Source organism: Anser anser (genome assembly GCF_964211835.1).
Source record: "Anser anser genome assembly, chromosome: 8".
Taxonomy (NCBI): domain Eukaryota; kingdom Metazoa; phylum Chordata; class Aves; order Anseriformes; family Anatidae; genus Anser; species Anser anser.
The window spans coordinates 6,684,684-6,703,594 of NC_139728.1; the positions used below are offsets into that span (position 1 = coordinate 6,684,684).

The window sequence follows — 18,911 nt, forward strand, 5'->3', positions numbered from 1 at the left end:
TCAAGAGCACCTGTATACATTTAATACAAGCTTACACAATGGATGTTAACTAGACACTGTACAAGCCAAGATTTTAAATATGTTTTGGTTTACAAATAGTTGTAGTTAAAAGATAATTTGATTGTTTTGTCTTTTTTCTTCAGTGCACCAATGCCTTATCTAATTGGCGTCCACTTAAGCTTAATAGAGGTAAGTTTACTATATACTTCTGAGTACTGATAAGCATGAAGTGTTTGTGCTATAATTGATAATTTTAATGGAAATGCTACAGAAAAAAAATCCCTGTTTTTTACAATCAAAATTGCAAAAGTTAAGCTTCAGATGCTTTAAGAAATAAAATTGTCTTTGAAATGATACTTTTGAAGTGCTTTATAGAGACATACAAGCTCTACCTCATGATTTATTTCTATGTCTATTTAATAGCTCAATGATAGCATTTTTTTTTGCCTTTCTTAGTGGTACAACAACACATCAGATTTTTCCTGTAATAGTAATAAAAACTTCTTCTGGGGCCATCATCATTCTGATTTCCTAACTAACTTGTATTCCTCTTCCTCTGATAATTTGAGTCTAACATTCATAGCTATTCATTTAGAAAACAGTAATTTTTGTCAAAAAGCAAGAGGTAGCCTTTCCAGATCTAAACATATAACAAAATAATAAATCCCACCTGAGTGCTAAGTAGTAGTAGGGTCATAAAATAAATAAATAAATAAATTGCTTTGTCTCTTTCCATAACCATTTAATGACACGGTTAGGCCTACATGTGTAGTCTGATTATAATGCAGAAGAGATAATTCATTCAGGAGCTATGTTTCATACTTCTGCTAAAGCAACTTCTGAGGATGAATTCCCATTTGCTAAACCAATAAAGTAGGTTCTCCCCCAGACTGAGCCCCTAGCACTTTTGTGTTTCCAAAAAAGAGCCTTCTATCACGCATACCTCTTAACTAGGCATAACCTTCTGTTCTCTCAAACCTAGTTCTTGTGTTCTATATACATTGATTGTAATATCTTGACTAGGATCCTTTTCTATGTTCTGTCAGAAGATAACAAACCTGAAAAGAATTCAATGATTTTATTTTCAGATTATTCTCTCTGAAATTATTTTCTGGACCATAATACTGTGTTTTACTGTAGGACCATATAGAAAAGAGTTTTATCTTTTTTTTTTTTCCCTGAGAGGAAAAAATGGTGTAGTTCTTACCTGCTAGTCCATTGATGAAAGATTGTTTCATCCATTCTTCTTTAATACTAGTAGACATGTGTAAACTTGGATAAATCTGCAAATAATTACTTAGTTTGCTCTGCTTTTAATCTGATTATATGATTAATATCCTCTGATTTTCACAAATAGGAAAGAATAAAATGTTCTTATAAAATATATATATATACGCAGTATACTTAACTGTTTTACGTAATTCTTGGTTTTCAATTAATTTCTTGAACCTGCATGTATTTCAGAGGTTATTAATATAACCATAGTGTTTGATGAAAAGGAAGTGTTTTTAAAATCTATTTTGACTCTTCTGTCTAATTCAGATCCTACAAGTAAAGCTCAAAATCTTGTCTTTGCTATTATTATCCTTTGTAAAATCACGATTTTTAATCTAGCCATTATAATAAAAAGGAGGATTCAGGAGAATGCCATAGTAAAATGCTTTTCCACTATTTTTTCCTTCTACAGAGAGTAAAAAATAGATCGCTGGAGGATGTGGTTTTGCTAAATGTTGACACAAACACTCTAGAAAATCCTTTTAATGACCTGAACAACCTACCTGGTGAAGTGGTGAGTCTTACAGATATATATATATATATATATATATTTTTCCTTCTTAAATGGATGCTTGGATTACTGGTAGCTATTTTTGCCTGTTTTTGCTAACTGCTGTAAAAAGAATAAGGGGGTAAAAAGCAGCAACCATAGACCCCTATATTTGAGATTTTACATTTCTGACAGTTGAGGAGATGTTGAATGGAACATCATATTCCTTATTGTAAAAGTAGGATCATAATTATAAAGCTAGCTGCATTCATTAGGCATAGCTGCTCTAAACGCAAGAGTCTCTTCATCTCATCTTAATCATTATATTACAAAGTAGGCATTTCTGTCTGCCTAGTGGCATGTCTTGCAAAAGAACGAGAGAGTTTTTGAAGGCAAAAAGAAGAAGGGGGCCAATTATCGGCTTCTGCTTCCCTGCCACCTGCCAGCGCTTTCCTTTTAATTAATGATCTGATGGCACTGGTCAATATAATAAGAAATGCTTGTACAGTTGGGGTCAGAAAATTCAGGCTTTGATCTTCTTCAACTTTCTGAAACATTTATTTGTTTTCTCTAAATTATTTCAGTTTTATTTTAATCTCTTCTATCCTGCTGAGGGCTGCGTGAATGAAAACCTATACTGTTTGTCATTTGCTTTGGCAGAGCAAAGACTGCTTACTTAGAATTCTATTTGTAAATTAAACTGCAAACCCAGTTTGTCATAAAAGACATCTGATCCTTTTGAAATGACGAAAACTGTCTTTTGTCTGTAAAGGATGATAAATTAAGTGCCAGTTCTTTCTGGACTTTGATCTTGCAGAGGGTCCCCCCCTCCTTTTTTTTTTTTTTTCCTATTGCCTATAGGGGAACATGTTCTGTATATCATTTTAAATAGTCGTAAAATTCACTTACCTTGGTTTTCCCAATAGAGCTCTAAAAGAATATCAGTGTGAAATCACTGTTTTGATTATTTAGCTATAGATGCTCAAGCTATCACAAATTGTCAGGACAAATAATTTTATATCAAAATGTGAAATCAGAGCTACATTTTCTGAAATTGTGAATCATTAAAACAATCTGTCTTAATCAAAGTGAGGCATTGGACTGAAATACTATGTCTTTTGTATTGGTAATTTGTATGTATGTGGAACAACAGAAATCAAACTCTTGATGATTATATTAATATCAGTCCTTTTTGATTATAATAGTTTTAATACCTAGATTTTTTTTATAGATTGTCTGGTCAGTCTTCCTCTTGATTCATTATCAACTGTAGTTCAGAAATGTAAAAGAAATTGACTTTGATTATATAAAAAATATTCTGCTGTTATGTGATTTTACACTGATCTATGAAAAAGTGTATACACGTACAATAATTCTGAGTGTACTCTATTGTACAGCTGAAGTAAATAATAACTGAAGTAAAAAAAATAGTTGTTTTCTGGTGTGTTGTTAATTTTAACTGACTTTGCATTCAGTGTAAAAGGTTGAGGTTATAATGTCATGGAGGTACGTACCTCTTGTCAAATAATAGCTAGATGTAGAATTGAGAATTAGGCATCATCTTCTGTAACATACTAGAGTTGTAGCTGGAGGTCCTTCGAACAGTAAAAAAAAAAAAAAAAATGTTTGTGCAATGAGTGGGACCTCATGTATTTTACAGCTGCATGTCAAAATGATCTCTAAATGAATAGGCTAGCATGAAAAAATAGGGGCGACAGTTCTTCATAATTTTAGGAATATGTTTTTCCCCGTGATGTGTAGATGTAACTATTATTAATGTTAAGGAAAGTTATCTAAGAGTGTGGATTATGCAGTAGACTTAAAATATTTCATTCCATATCTAATATTGAATAAAACAGAACAACTGTGCTTTATGCAAAATGTACTTGCAGAACTTGTTTTAGGCTTTTACAGTGAAGCTTTTAATTTAAATAGACCCATCTCTTTCTCTACTTATAAAAGAAATAAAAAAAAGAAAAAAGGGAGAACACATAATATTATAGTTGGAAAACCTAGAAACAAAGACAGTGTCTGGGTTTTGGCTCATAAAACGACAGCACGCTTGTCCTTCTGCATTCAGCAGGGACAATGCAACTGCTAACATCTGGGTTAAAATGTATAAGATGTAAGGCTGTAGAATCAAAATGGTAAGTTAAACTTAAAGCATTAGAGCAGATGTCAGATGCTTACATACGTGAAATATTTTAGCTTATATAAATAAGACTTGTAAGCATACGTACAAAGGTGGTAAAACTTCTGATGAAAAAATGTAATAAGCAGGAGTACCAATGAAGGGTGTTAAAATAGGATGAAGAACTGAAAATATAAAAGAAGCTCTCATCCCTTTGAAAAATTGATTCCAGATAGATTAACAGCCTAACAAAAGAAATGCAATATTTTTCAAAGACTTCTCTAAAACTGTTTCTTCTGTCTGAAGGAAACTGAGTAAAGTCTTTCCTTGATCAGTATGCCTGATGACGTCCTCACTGCATAGGTATTTAATAGTTTACCCATGTATAAATAATGTGTCTATGAAAATGTTCCCATTGTGAATTTTTTCAAGATAAATTCAAGATTGAAAAACATTACTATATAGCATTATCTAATAAACTGCGTAATAAATTAACTGAGATTTAAAGGCATTTTTAAATCATTCACTTAAGTATTTAAATTATAGTTACAGGCTAGATGACTTTCTATGCATGTGAACTCTATTATTCTGTCAGACTGACCAGTGGTCTTGACTGTGCAAAGGTCAGTGGTCACAGTTGTCCTGAATTACCAGTCCTTTTTTCATGCGGACCCTCTGCTGCGTTGCATGCTGTAATCTTCTTAATGGCTTCATTCCAATATTCACACATAATATTTTAGATTTATTGACTGTTAGAAATACTACCATGCCAGTAGCAGTTCCGCTACTCCTAAGGTATTTAAAATTGGAAAAATAAATCAGTGCAAGACTTTCAGGAATCCTTTGTTTTCTTAGAGGGGGGAAAAACCTTCTTTTCCCCTCTCTTCTGACAAGAACACTTGTTTTTAAATTTAATCATTTCACTGTGAATTTGTCTATTATTTTTTAATTAAAAAAATGAAAATAAGTAGCTGCTTCTGTGGGAGTAAATTTCCTAACGCAATAATACATAGATCACCACTTTAATAGAGTAAGACAGTAGAAAAAGAACATTTGTGATGTATATAAATTAGTGTAGACTATAGACGCTTACACAATTATAAACCTTGGGCCTGATTCTGCAATACCTGCTTGCAATTACCTCTGACAAAAAGATTAGTCCTTTTCTCAATTTGACCACTTTCAGAAAAATCTTGGAGAATTGAGGTTATCACAATTATCACATTTAGCAACCAAATCTTACTCAATTCACAATAGACTTTAAGCAGAAGTTTTATAAATATGATCTTCAAAAAACGATGGGCTTTATAGCATGTTAGCATCTTCTGTGTTTGTTAAATGTTAACTGTGAAATCTACAGAGCTGTTGAAAGATGCTGAAAGCCTTTATAGCATGTTGTACACATACACTGATACAGGACAGAATTCAAAGATTTTTTTTTGATTTTTTCTTTTGAGATTCCAAAAGTCACAGTATTTTAACAACACAAATTGAGCGATGAACATCACTGTTTTGAAGGTAGCATTTGAGAAACAGGCTGTAATTCATGTTGAAAAACAACCAGCTACTTTACAAAATAATTATTGAGGTTTTTTTTGTAATTTTTTTTTTTTACAATACCGTTAATCATTCTATTTTCAGAAATAACTAGCAGCATGTAACATTGCAACTAAAAAAATTTTTGGCAAAAATTAAATACCATAATTTAGTTAGTTTCTCCATTAGAAGATACCCAAAATATTACTAATATATTTTAGAAACTCAAAGCAGGCAGCAATGTTTGCAATGTTATGAAACAGCTGTTTATGCTGAATCTCAAACGAGTTGTTTGAGATTCTGTTGAACCTAGATGTAATTTTAGAAACTAGACCATTAGATTGAAAAATGCAACTAGTTTTGAAAACATTTGCATTTAGGTAGGTAATGAGTATTTTTGATTAGATGCTGGAGGGCTAGCTGAGATGCCTAAATCCTGTGTGTATAGATAATATCAAGGATGTAGAAGCTCTTTCATTAACAACCTCGATTTAAATCAACTCAGATTCCATTTTATTGTACGGTCTTGTTTTGTTTCTCTTCTCTGCCACTTATTACTTTTTGCTATTGAGAGTGTGCTTTTACTTTTACAGTGACCTGATCTGATGGGGAACACTGGAAAATAATGTAAAGCGTAATAACTGTCACTGATATGAGAGAAATACTTGGGTATATCTTTCTCAGAGATCCAATAGTTGTTGGGAATCACAGTGCATGGTTCTGCATTCCTTAGGGCACAAATCTTTTGAATGTTTCTGTTCAGGCTTAAATTTATACGTGTGCTTAAGCTTTTGCAGGAAGAAAGGCTTTGATTAATAGTTATATCATTTTGTGAATTTGGTTTTTTAAGTTTTGTGGGTCCTTCTATTATTCTACTCACATGAATATTGAAGAGGTATTAGTCATGTCTTGTTTCTGATCGGGTAATTGTATTTTGGAAACTTGAAAAGGATATAGGGTGACTATTTTAAAAAATTATGCTTCTTTTTTCAATGCCCAATACAATGTGTTTTGACGTTTTTCAGATACTTTGTATGTATGAAAGCAAAGCCACATGCAAACCACATGACTTCCTAAATCTCCGAAAGACTATTCTATTGATTTAGTCCTTCCCGAAGCTCTGATTGCTCTTCATTGGTAGTGTTTAACAGTCCTATGAAGTCACCTTCCTATGACAAGCAGTTGCTAGGAGAAGACAAAAACACATTGCTCCTAGTGTCAATTAATAATACCATTTCTGAAACAGATCATTAGTGCCTCACAGGAAAAAAAAAAAAAAGTGTTCTAATCCCTGTTGTTTGTTTGTTTCTAGTTCTGTATTTTTAAACTTTTCAAAAGGCTATTTCTGCTTAAGTCACAGAAAAAAAGGGAGAAAAAGAATCAGGCATTTCTAATCATAAATAGGTAGATGGATTAAAACACATATAAGGAAAATACTGTGGTAAGGATGTCACTTGGGTGTTTTTTTGGCTTCATGTCACTACTGTGTATTTTCTTTGAAATTTTAAGAACGATTTATTCTGCCACCGTGGCATCACCTAAAGGGGGCTTACACTCCCTTGACTTTAGATTTGAAGTGATCATAATCCTGCTATGCACCAGGTCCTCATAAGTAGTTCAAAGCACCCATTCTCATATCTGTCGCTACTGTGCTGGCTGCAGTAACTGCTTATCACTCTGGTTAAAGCGTGGAGGATTTGCCGGCAGCCTACCCAGACGGGCAGCTTGGCTTTGCTGTCACTCGGTGGTTTGCTAAGCACGTCCACGTTTGCTGACTTCAGGTTGAAGGAACCCGGGCGGGCAGGCAGGCAGCAAGGGTGCTTCAAGGGTGGTTCAGCAGGGGCTCCAGCTCTGGTGACTGGGAAATCAAGGCTGGAGAAACTTTTTGAACTCCAGCACAATCTTCCTGAGGCTAGAACTCGCTCCAGGATAGCAGCCTGGGATTGCAGCTCCTGACTGGGTAGCGTTCCTGCACATTTGTGCTGGAACCTCCTGCCTTCAAGCTGACAGTCCATTGGGATGTTCTTAATGTGGTTGAAATAATAATGTACCAGTACTGCAGTAAACTGGGAGATTTTTTTGTTTGTTTGTTTCTGTTGTTCTTTTTAATATATATTTGTCTAAAGCATCCTGATATTGATTTATGTTAGGGTATATAGGGCCCGAGAGAACTGAAAAAATCAGAAAATCCTTTTCCCTTGTTTTGTCCTGTAATCCCCCTGCTCTACATCTTCTTTTTCACCGTTCCCTCTTACCTTCTGTTATCTGCCGTAATTGCCCCAAACTTTCAGTGCCCAGCATAACATCTTTTTTCTTTCAATTAAAATATATTCACTTCTGCTCTTTGGTCTTCACTAGTTACGTGCATTGTGCCCCTACCTCCAAAAATGACACAGGGAGGAGTATTCAATCAACTCTTTATCCATCCGTAAGGAAAGACACTAAATATTGATTATCCTAGAAACAACTGATTGCAGCCAAGTTGTGATCCTCCTTTCTGTTTTATTTTTGCCATTTCCATTAATACCGATCCATCAGAAGCTTCTTCACTGGCACTGTGTCGCCAAACAGCAGTATGAAGCCTACTCCCTGTTTACATTTGTATACATAGGTAGAGCCTATGCTGGGGTTAGAAGAATTGTCTAAATGTCAATTTACAGGGAGATTTGATTTTATCAGTGTTGAAACAGAAACTGAAACTCACTTGTAACATGTTGCTGTAAAATTATTTCAGGTGAAGAGGACGTTTGTTCCTCTTCTGTTTGGGTGTCCCTGTGGCTGAATGATAAGAAAGGTCATGTGTTTCCAATTCATTGTGGGACTGTATGAGGAAGCAATTATTTTTCACTTAATTTGAAAACAGTCCTAAAAAATACTGGTAGTCAGCCTCTGACCAACACAACATATAAGCCCATGATTACCTTAGATCTAGAACACTACCACTACGAGTATGCAGTAGCTTAAATTCAAGATAGGTATCCACATTCTTTTAGAAGTATTTCTCAAACTCTTTATCATTTGATCATGTCACACCATTCGACATATGTCTTTGGGGAAATATATGACCTGGTAGCTGAAAGGATTTTCAAATACATTTTGCAAGTTAAATTTCAGAGTTCTAGTTGTTATTACATTTTTGAACAGATAGCATTGAACAATTTTTCTGCTTTAAAGAAAAAACAAAACAAACAATCCCTTTTTTTAAAAAAGCTACTGTTCTAACAATCACTTCACAGAAATTATTTAATGTAAATATACCAGTTATATTTTCTCATAGAGTATGCACGAGATTTTGTTTGTTTTTTATGAAACAAACTCCTACTGTAAGATTATGAGTATAAAAATTGTCTTTTTTTCACATCATTAAATACCAGATGTAATGTAGAAGAGTGTAGATTTGCAAGAAAGTAGAGGGAAAAGGAAATTCTTTCATGTTTAAGCTGCTTTGTTCATCATGACAGAGACAACTTTCTAAGGCTGAGAATTCATTTTTTGACCTCATGTTTCTGTTTTTCTTTTAGTGAAACTGAGCTAATACTGATGGGCAGATTTCCCTTATGCAAAGTGTATTCCCCCATTTATCGCCCTTAAAATTAAATAAACCTGATTTTTAACAACCTTAAAATAATCATACAGTACAGAACAAAGAAAATAAAATAACATGCATTTGTTTTTTCAACCTTGAATTCCTTAACTGCTTTTTGTACTCAGAATTATACTTTTTTTTTCTTTTTCCTTTTGAGGTATAAGGGAAAAACGTAAATGAGCCTTGGTGTATGCTATCCATGGGCTAAACGAATCAGGCTCTAAACTTTTATCTAGATCTATGGAGCTTGGATATAAATTGAAAAGATCACAGCTGTGGGGAAAAGACCTATACTGTAAAGGCCTTTCTGCATAGATTATGAACATCATAACTCAATAATTTTTTTTTTCAAAACTATAGTTATAATTGGACCCAATGGGGGCCTCTCTCTTTGATCAGATCACAGTAACTGTGACTTTACACTGGAAAATGTCACTACTGTGAAGGTTTATCACCTGTAGAGCTGGTCTTTTCTCTGATGCCATGTTCAGTTCTCATTAGCATTATTCAAAGTTTAGTTGTTAATTAGGTTGACACTTCAATTACAATCATCATCTACAAGAACAGTCATGACTGCTTGCATAAAGAAACAAAAAGATATTCATTCTTGCATACATTTCTAAAAGAGTGAAAGCTGTTTTGCTCGTAGTTTGTGCTTATAATATTATGTTTAAAGAGTAACTCTAAATGGTACTTCGTATAGTATTTAATGACAAAAATATTGCTTTCATGGTTATATTACAATACAAAGGGAGGTAGAAACTTGTCCTCAACATAATTGGAGCTGGCTTATTTCTCCAGATATCCCTGATGATGGTAATTAGTTGAATAAAACTATAACTGGGTGTAATTCCACATATATTTAAGTAAAATACTCTGATAATTCCAGAATTATAAGATCTTTCTCCAGAATCTCCAAGTAATAGCCATCTGTGCCAAGAAAAAGGAAAATAGAGACCTCCTTCCAAAACAATGTCAAGCACTAAAATAAGAATAGCTTTTTTAATTTTTTGTTTTAACTATAGGTGCTTAATCAGAACGTTGTTCTCCTTTTTTTTTTTTCTCCTTTCATGTGTTTTATCTTCAAGGACAATTCTGACAATAATGTACCACTGAATTTACACAAACTTTTCTCAACTGTTTGACAGCGGTAGCAGCTACTCCCATGGTGCTTGAGAAATCATGTAAGATAGTAATTTGATATTAAAAAAAAAAAAAAATCCCTAAAACTGAATCATAAGTTAGCATTAGGAATACTTAAAAATAAGCTTTCTTAATATAAATAAAAAATATCCAACTGTCTTTCTTCAAAAAGAGAAGGTAAATTTTATGATCAGAGAAAGACCTGCAGAAAAGTGGCTCACATGCAGTTTACTGTAAAATAATTAAGCTTATTTATGTCAAGAGGCCTTGGGAAAAAAAGAGAGCATAAACCAATTTGCATTAGCACTCTACCATCATCCCCTGCCTTCATTTCAATTAACAGACCAGCAGGTGCTCTTTGCAGTTAAAAAGATAAGCTATCAAGGAGGAGGATGAATTTTTGGCTGACCTGTAGACACCATGGTTTGCCTGCTGATTGGGTTCGTACCTCGCTGTACCAATTTCTGAGGTGTTAATTTAACTGTTCCACTCTGTCATGCAGGTCTCGGCCTTGAAAAATAAACTGAAAAAGCAGTCTACAGCTACGGGTGACGGAGTAGCCAAGGCCTTTCTTCGGGCACAGGCAGCACTGTTTGGATCCTACAGAGATGCACTAAGATACAAACCAGTAAGACAACTACTATTTGCCTTAATTTACAAGAGTGCAGGCTCATTCTTTTGCAGGAAAAATATGATGTATTGTCCCAGTCTGAAAATGTTTTAAATCTTACTCTGAGTAAAAGATACGCTGGCAATTTAGAAGACACTACTACCTCCTGATGGTGAGTTGTACTGAAAAATGAATAGGTGTCCAAAGTCAGCTATTTTTTATTTGTATCACTTCTAGAATTTATTTAGTATAAAATTGGATTGTATTAACGCAAATACTTAGTTTACCGTGTTTAATGTGCTGAAGAACTGAAGAGGTTGTGCCTTACAGAGACTCAATTTTCTCTGTACTTCATACAGAGACTTTGTTGTGTTTGGGGCCAGAAGATTTTTTTAATATTATTATTATTATTTCCTAGCAGAAGCCAGATATGATGAGTCAAACACGCATCTCTACTTTTATACACTTAACCTTGATTCCACTGAGAAGATAGCAAAAATTAAAACCCAGTCCATCCCATCAGAACTTGTATGCCTGAGTTTTTGCTGGTACTCAGTAGGTTAATGTGTTAGAGCTCTCATCCTTTCTGGTTTTTGAGGGTGGCACATACTGAGCCTGCTAGATGATAAAATAATTCATCAGAAACAACTTGGAGGTTAATTTCAAATTACTTTTGTATGATATTTGCAAACTACTGATTTTTCTAAAGTTTCATTTGATAAAAATGCACTGAAATGCTGTTGGCTGAATCCCTTGGGCAGGGAACTGTGCAGTGTTCCTTGATGGAAATGGATAGAATGGTCATTAATTCCAGATGAGATATGTTTCTGGAGGAAACATATTGAAATACAGCATGGCAGGGTCTTCTTTCTACGCAAGTAGTTCTCTTAGAGGTGGTCTTTTTTTGACATGGGCATTTTATACCCTAGCCACTAACAAGCATTAGAAAACTATTGAGATAAAAAGGTAACCCATGTAGAAATGAAGTAGTATTTAAGGGTTTAGTCCAAATATGTATTTGACACTTGTTATAGTTTTCTTTTGATATGGAAAATCAGTTTGCATAGTATATTGAAACAACTGTACCTGTTTTCAAAATCATGAGTACAACACAGTATGAGTTTCATTAAAATCAATCAGTTCTACAAAACAGTTGTAGTTTATTCTATACTGGCGTTACCTGACACTGCTTTGGAAGGGGTTATATAATTGGTCCCTCAGTCTAAAGGTGAAGACACTGGTCAGTGTCAATTCATGGCAGTTTGCATTACAAGCAGTTACATCAAAAGGTATCTTAGGTTCAATGTATGCAAACAGAATAATGTCAGTCTGGCTGATGGCCTTAACCTCTGTTCTGATCAGAAATAGGCTGGGGCCAGTGCTTTGTGCTACGGTAAGTTTGTTGAACTGAAGGCAAGTTCTTTAGTTTTCTGGTTAGCATGTCTTGAATTCGGCTCTGCTTTCCATTTTATTTTGGTTTCTGCTGCCACATTTGAAAGACGTACATTTGCATTGTGTTGGAAGTAGTGCACCATATATCATTTCAGCTGGCAAACATTTGTCAAAGTGGCCTTTACACTCTTTCTTTCTGCATTATTCTCTTTCGCATTTTTTTTTTTGTCTCCACTAATTACATGTAAGAGTAGGTATTTATGAAACTGTTGTGGCCTAATGGTGGTTTTTTGTTTTGTTTTGTTTTTTTGGTGGTGGTGTTTTATATTGTTGTTTTTTTAATATGTTATTTCAGAATACTGTCTGCTGGCAAATACCAGCATATCTTGGATTGGCATCAACTTGTCCAAAGACAGTGTGTATATTTATTAAAAAAAAAAAAAAAAAGAGGGCAAAAAAAAGCGCCTAAGTTATTTTGAGCTGTGTTCACGTTGTGTTAACTAATAGTATTTTACAGAATTTTTGTTGTGATAGGAAAAACTCCAGATTAGTAGACACTAAGAGGAATTGTCTCTTGGTTGTTCGGCTCATTTTCCATGAGCCTTTTGAACTAAGTTCAATGCCTTGTGAAGGGGGAGGTTCAAAAAATCCGATCACGTTTGACTGTATTGGGACTTTGTCGGGAATCTTAGGACATGTGAATTGGTGTTGCAAGGAAAATACTGTCTTTTGTCTTAGAGTTCATGATGCTAGATCTAATACGGAAAATCTAAACCAAAGTTATGGACTTTATTTACATTCTTTCTGGAGCATTCACATAGAAACTATGTGAAGTAGCATTCACATAGAAACTATGTACAGGGTATACCTGAATGAGAATATTTTCCATAGAGTTTTGAAATACTTTTGCTATAATAAACTTGTCATATTTTCAAAATCAAGACCTGAGACATTTTGGGGTACCATTTTTAGGATCACAAACATCCTAATGAAAAATAAAATTATGTTTGGATAGTTATCGCTTGCTTGTAAGTTGAAAAATATGTTTATGTGAACTATTTTCCTTGCAACAGAGTGTTCTGTATGATTTTAACTTGAAACATGAAACAACTGTCATTAATATTCACTTTGAGTAAAGAACAGCTTTGATAGTGTCTGTACTCATCCAACACTTCTCTTCGCTCCAAACGCTGTTCATCACACTGAACACTCATTCTGTGCAACTGTTTGTTTTCAGCATAGGACAGATTCTTCTTGGTATAGCAATATGTCTTGAACAAACGTCTAGCAATTATTGAAAATAATGTGATTGGTGAAAGGGAAAATGGGAAGCTTCAGGGGTCTTGAAAGGAGTTCATGGGACTCCGAAAGACCATATGGAAAATTTGACTAATACAGGCAGGAATTATGACACACAATACATATAGGTGATAATATTTTTTGTGTGTAATAAATGGTAATAAAAATATTAATGCAGTAAAAGTTTCCAAGAAAAGCAGAAATAGTTGTTTTCTACAATTTAATCATGATACTGAATTAAAAAAGAGAAATCAAATTTGATATAACTGCCAAAAATATTTTTATAAGAAGTTGCATTTTACATTAGAAACTATTGCATAATAATAGTGGATCTGTAGAGTAAATCAGTGCAGTTGGTGCCAAGGACCTGGCATCCACACAGTGTGCATTCCTAGCTTTATTGTGGTTCTTATTTTAGTGTTGACTGCTGAATACCCACACGAGCTGAAGCTCATTTTCTGGTTTACTTTAATACAGAACGGATCTAGTTCATACATGATAGATGAGGATGACTGGAAAAATTGTTTTTATAGCCTGTTTTACTATCGCATCACCATTACAAGATTTTGATAGGGGAAAGAAAAAGAAAATTAAACAGATTTTCATCTTTGTTGACATCACTGCCATTTGATGAATGGCCGAAAAATAATCTGTGTATTCAGAAGAAAATTTCCTCAGTGGAATATCAGTATGTTGTTGTATTAGCCTAGCTAGCAGCTGCAGTAGGAGCCATTGTGTGATTTGCAATGTCAGTGATCACGAAGAGTTCTGATCTCGAGTCTGTCCCTGGTGAGACATTGCAATGATCAGAGTATTGTGACGTAAGTGCTCCTTATACTGTATAGATGCATATAAAAATCAAAATTATATTTAGCTTGGGTAGTCACAGCTTAGCCTTGAACTTTTTGTTTCTCCTGTTTTCTTTAAGTAGTGCAGCATTTGGGAATTTATCATTATGATTTATTATTATCATATTACATGTTTCATAATTGCAGGCAGAGGTGGGAGTTAAATACAAAGTTTATAATTGTGCAGCTTGTGTCATTTTGTCAATCCAATGTATGGGCAATATTGTGTTTATTTTGTTTCTAGCTTTTTTTTTTTTTTTACTTTACACATTCTTCATAGGTGGTTTTCAGGCACCTTTGTTTGTATCAGATGAATGCTATGACAGTCAAACATTTTAGCAACACTATGATGGCTAATGAAAGTTGGCCTTACAAATGAACTCTTGGAAACCTTGCAGGTGACAGAAAAATACTAGATTTTTTTTCTATTAAGTATATACCTTATGGTCAGATAATAAAGCTCCGTGTGGTGTACAAATTCTTAAACAGGCAATATTCCACTGACAGTCTTATGTCTAGAGATGGAAGGGTAGGTGAGAGACTGGGGAAGGAGAAGAAAAATAATAATGAGTGTAAAAGTATTCACCATAATAGAGATAAATTTTAACATTGGGAAAATGAACAAAGCAGGGAATGTGGTAGCAAACACCAGGAGGAAATGTAGGTCTGATTAAAAATTAAAATAAAATCCATCATGACAAGACAAATACGTTTCGAATGCATTTCAAATAAACAAATCTTATTTCTTTAAGACATATCTATTGAAAGACTGTGGAATATAAGAAACAGTAAGTTATTTTCTATTTCTGAGGAACAGGCTTTTCTTCAAGAATTAGCTAGCAAAAAATAGTCATTGGAAAAAAAAATCACCTCCTCTTTTGGGGAAAAATTCATGAAAGCTCTTGATGTTACTGATGTTGAACCAAAAGAAATAAACTGGGATAACTTTGGTTTAAGTTATGATAATTGTAACATCAATCATCAGAAATTAAGAAATGAAGAGCAAAGGCTAATGGCATGGTTTGGAATTCTCGGCAGCAGGAGTTTATAGTCTGATCAGCACACCAGGGGGATGGGTAAGCTTCCACCTTGGAGATAGCACAACCTGTCAGACCTCACTTTAATTGAATGCTAACTGGAGTGCTTTGGGCCAGTACGGACACTTTTTAAACTAATGACATCAGTGCTCCAACAGATCCAGGTATTGTATTCAATTTGCAAGAAAGCAAAATAATGCAATTAAATGTTATATTATAGAAAAAAAAAAGATATCTTAAGATTAAGAATCTACCTGAATGCCTGGAAATGCGGAAGCAATGATTGCTTGTACTTTTCAGAATGAAACCTTTTGAGGACGATGTCTTGAAATGGACATGATTTGTTTGTCTATTCTGCAAGAGTTAGGCATAAAAAGTACAGTAGGGTGCAGAAACAGAAGGAAGAGTATTAAAATGCCAGAACGTAGTCTGAGTTTAAATACAGAGCCATCCTGTGTAATATCTGTTATGCCTCTTTATTGTCACTTCCATAAGAACTTTATTTTACGTGTTAAAAGCCAAATTTGCATTAAGGACTGCATTGGTCTGTTATTGAATATAGAAGTTAATAGCAGCGTTAGTAGGGTTTAATTGTGACTGCAAAAACTATCAGCTCATCTGAATTGTTGATTAGGTAGATAGCAAGAAATGTGCAAATTTTGGAGTAATTTGTTTGCAATTTTAAATGGGACATTTCTAAGTAGAATGAGTATTTAAGTCATACTCTGTTATTCCCTGGACGTTTATCTTTGTATTTCAGGCCAACGGCTGAAATTTCATCTTTTTACTTCGTTGCTTTTAAACAGAGGAATTTCCATGTAAAAATAAGAATATTAATATAAATAAGTCATGGTGATTAAAGCTTTTATTTTTTTGATAAATGATGCAATACAAAGGAAGTTATACCTACCTTGTGCTCTTTTTTGTAATAAGCAAGAACTACCATATGAAACTGTACTAATTATAGCAATAGTACAAATAGTTAATGCAAGTCATTTCATGCTAGAAAGATATGAATGTTTTCTGAAATAATTAGAATGTTCACTCTGTTTTTTAAAGTTAAGCATACCTTCTAATCAAGATTACGTTTTCTTTTAAAAATACTGCACTGTTTTAGCTCTCTGTTTTCCTGTTCCATTGAGGTTCCGCATAAATAGCTTGTTTAAACTGTGAATGTAGCTTAGAGTGAAAAATGCCTGCTGCGTGTGGCAAGCTATGAAAGGGGAGGAAAATTCTATAGCAACTGTTGTTGAAAGGACAGATATCTTGTTTGGGCATGGATTGTTTGGTCTGAGTATTAGCTGTCTGCTTTTCAGTATAGAGTCCCTACTGGGTTTTGATCGAACTTGTTTTGAAAGTACATTGTAGATCAATACGGAAAGGGCCATTTGATGGTGTTGTAGTTAAATATCAGTGGAGGATTCCTCCAAAACTCAGCGTTTCTAAAGGTATCCAGCTGTATTTGCAGAAACAAGAATGTTACAAGCTTTATATCCAAAACCTATTTTTGTTTATTTGAATAGGTATTTTCATTTTAAAATAACACTCCAAAATCTCTAAAGTTTACAGTAATAATCTTGAAGATTTGTTCAAGTTTTATTTGGAAAGCAATTTTGTTGCTCAGAGTATGGAGCAAATTAAAGAGAGAGAAGTTAACTGTGTTATTTAATGGAATTTCAGTAGTTACAGCAGATACTCAGAAAACAGTCTGGAATTTCTACAGGTCAATGGTTTTTCTTACTTTCATGTGCTGAATAGGTGGAAGCTTTAAGCTCACTCAAATTTTTAAAGCAAACTTTCTATCAGTAGGTTAAAATAACACGGATGGCTTTGGGACGTGAACCCTTTATAGATCTAAATACATTCTCAGTTGCGGAATAGCTTTGGTTATTCTGTTTCTGAACTTTACTGATAAGGCAACAGATGCACCAATGCATGTGTACTTAGTAAATATCTGAAGCACCCAGTAATAAAGAAAAATATTTGGGAAAATAATACGGCCATGCACTACAAATGTGTGTTGAACTACCATTTCCTGGCATTCTGCTACACAGCTCAGGCAGGAGAGGTGCCATCAAGTAGAACTGTCTGATTGTGCTCTCTTCATAGGCTGTTGTGAAACGGAGAGCAAGAGTCTCTGTTTGCTCTTTTACTGGGAGACAACCTCTTCTTTCTGTCTTTAATCTTTCCCAAGACATTTGGGAAAGTGGCAGTGTAGACTTCTCTTGGTTTTTATTATTCTAAGGAGTGTATCTTGATAATGATATTATTTTTACTCTTTGCTCCTAAATTTAAGGTTTCATAGTGTGTTGTGAGCCATCATCTAGTCAGTTTTGCACTCCCACATAGCCTCTGTATTTTCAGAAATTGTTTGTCATGTAAAGAAATATATAAATATGGATTTTTTTTCTCATTTGCTGTCTTGAAATTTTTTGGAAGAACGACTGAACTGAGAAGAGAGTCTGCCCTCAGGAACACCACGTCTTGTACCACCATATTTCACTGGAGACTGTTTCATTTGTTTTGATGCACTTTGAATTTGCTAAGTAGCTTGAGGTCATCTTCTTAAGACAAGAGTCTTTAGGAGCTCAAGATCAGCTAATGCAAAGTGGGTCAGGAAGGCAGTGCTATTTAAAGTACCACAAACATTTCAAGCTCTTTGGCAGATGCAGCATGTCCTGCATGTGTACAGTGTTCACCAGTTATCTCTGGATAAGCAGTAAGTGGAAAAACTTGTATGCTTGTCCTGGAGACTTGATCCATATACTGTATTGAGATGGTTTTGCATATCACAGCATTCCAGCAACCCTGAGAAAGGGGAAGGATTGTGTTACGTAAATGTATAGCTTTTAACTCTTCCTTGGAGAATTCTTTTCTAAAACCAGGGATTCCATAAAGAAGTCAGACCATAAAACTTAAAAACAAGTTAAGCAGGAACCGAAGTGCTTTGCTGAGTAGGATTAGACTTCTATTTGCTTTTTAGGTACTTTGAATTTAGTATTGTGGTAAGATAGCTGAAATCAAATTTTTGATACATGGAGATGCCTATGAAAAATTAGAAAGAGTAAAGCTTTTGATAATATCAGAATAGGATTTTAAAACGACATGACAGTGGTTTTGCTTTGACATTTCGTTGGATCTTACTTGAACCAATTAAAAACACAATGCAAGGTGTAAAAAGCAGTGGAAAGTGATTTAGAGCTATCCCACCAAACTCACATAGGTCACATGCAGAAAATACGTAGTGATATTCTAGAAGCATAGAAGGGCACAGTAAGCCAGAAAGACAGGAACATGCATGATGTCGCATGTGCGGTTAAAGTTAACCAGGGTATAGAGTGGAAAGCAATGGTGGTCAATGGGCACTAATAAATTTGTCTTCAAAGTGGACAACAGTTGGAGTCTGACAAGATCCCTGTTTTATTATCATGAAGATCAATATAGGAGGTATCTTTGATCTTTCTTTTGAGTGGCTGAGGTGTCTTACTCTGTTGTGGGTGTTTAGTTTTTGGGTAGTGAAATATCCTAGAGGTAGATTTAGATGTGGAATTTAGTTGGATTCCA

The 18,911-nt window shown here is 34.4% G+C and overlaps 1 protein-coding gene across 3 annotated transcripts in view; it reads left to right on the forward strand.

Moving 5' to 3' along the window:
* Positions 1-18,911, forward strand: part of DENND1B (DENN domain containing 1B) — a 161,320-nt gene that overhangs the window by 101,751 nt on the left and 40,658 nt on the right. For all 3 annotated transcript variants that reach the window (XM_083847297.1, XM_083847296.1, XM_083847298.1), the window contains 3 exons: positions 144-189; positions 1,688-1,789; positions 10,664-10,789. In XM_083847297.1, coding sequence (XP_083703423.1) covers positions 144-189; positions 1,688-1,789; positions 10,664-10,789 — 274 coding nt within the window. The remainder of the gene's footprint in view (positions 1-143; positions 190-1,687; positions 1,790-10,663; positions 10,790-18,911) is intronic.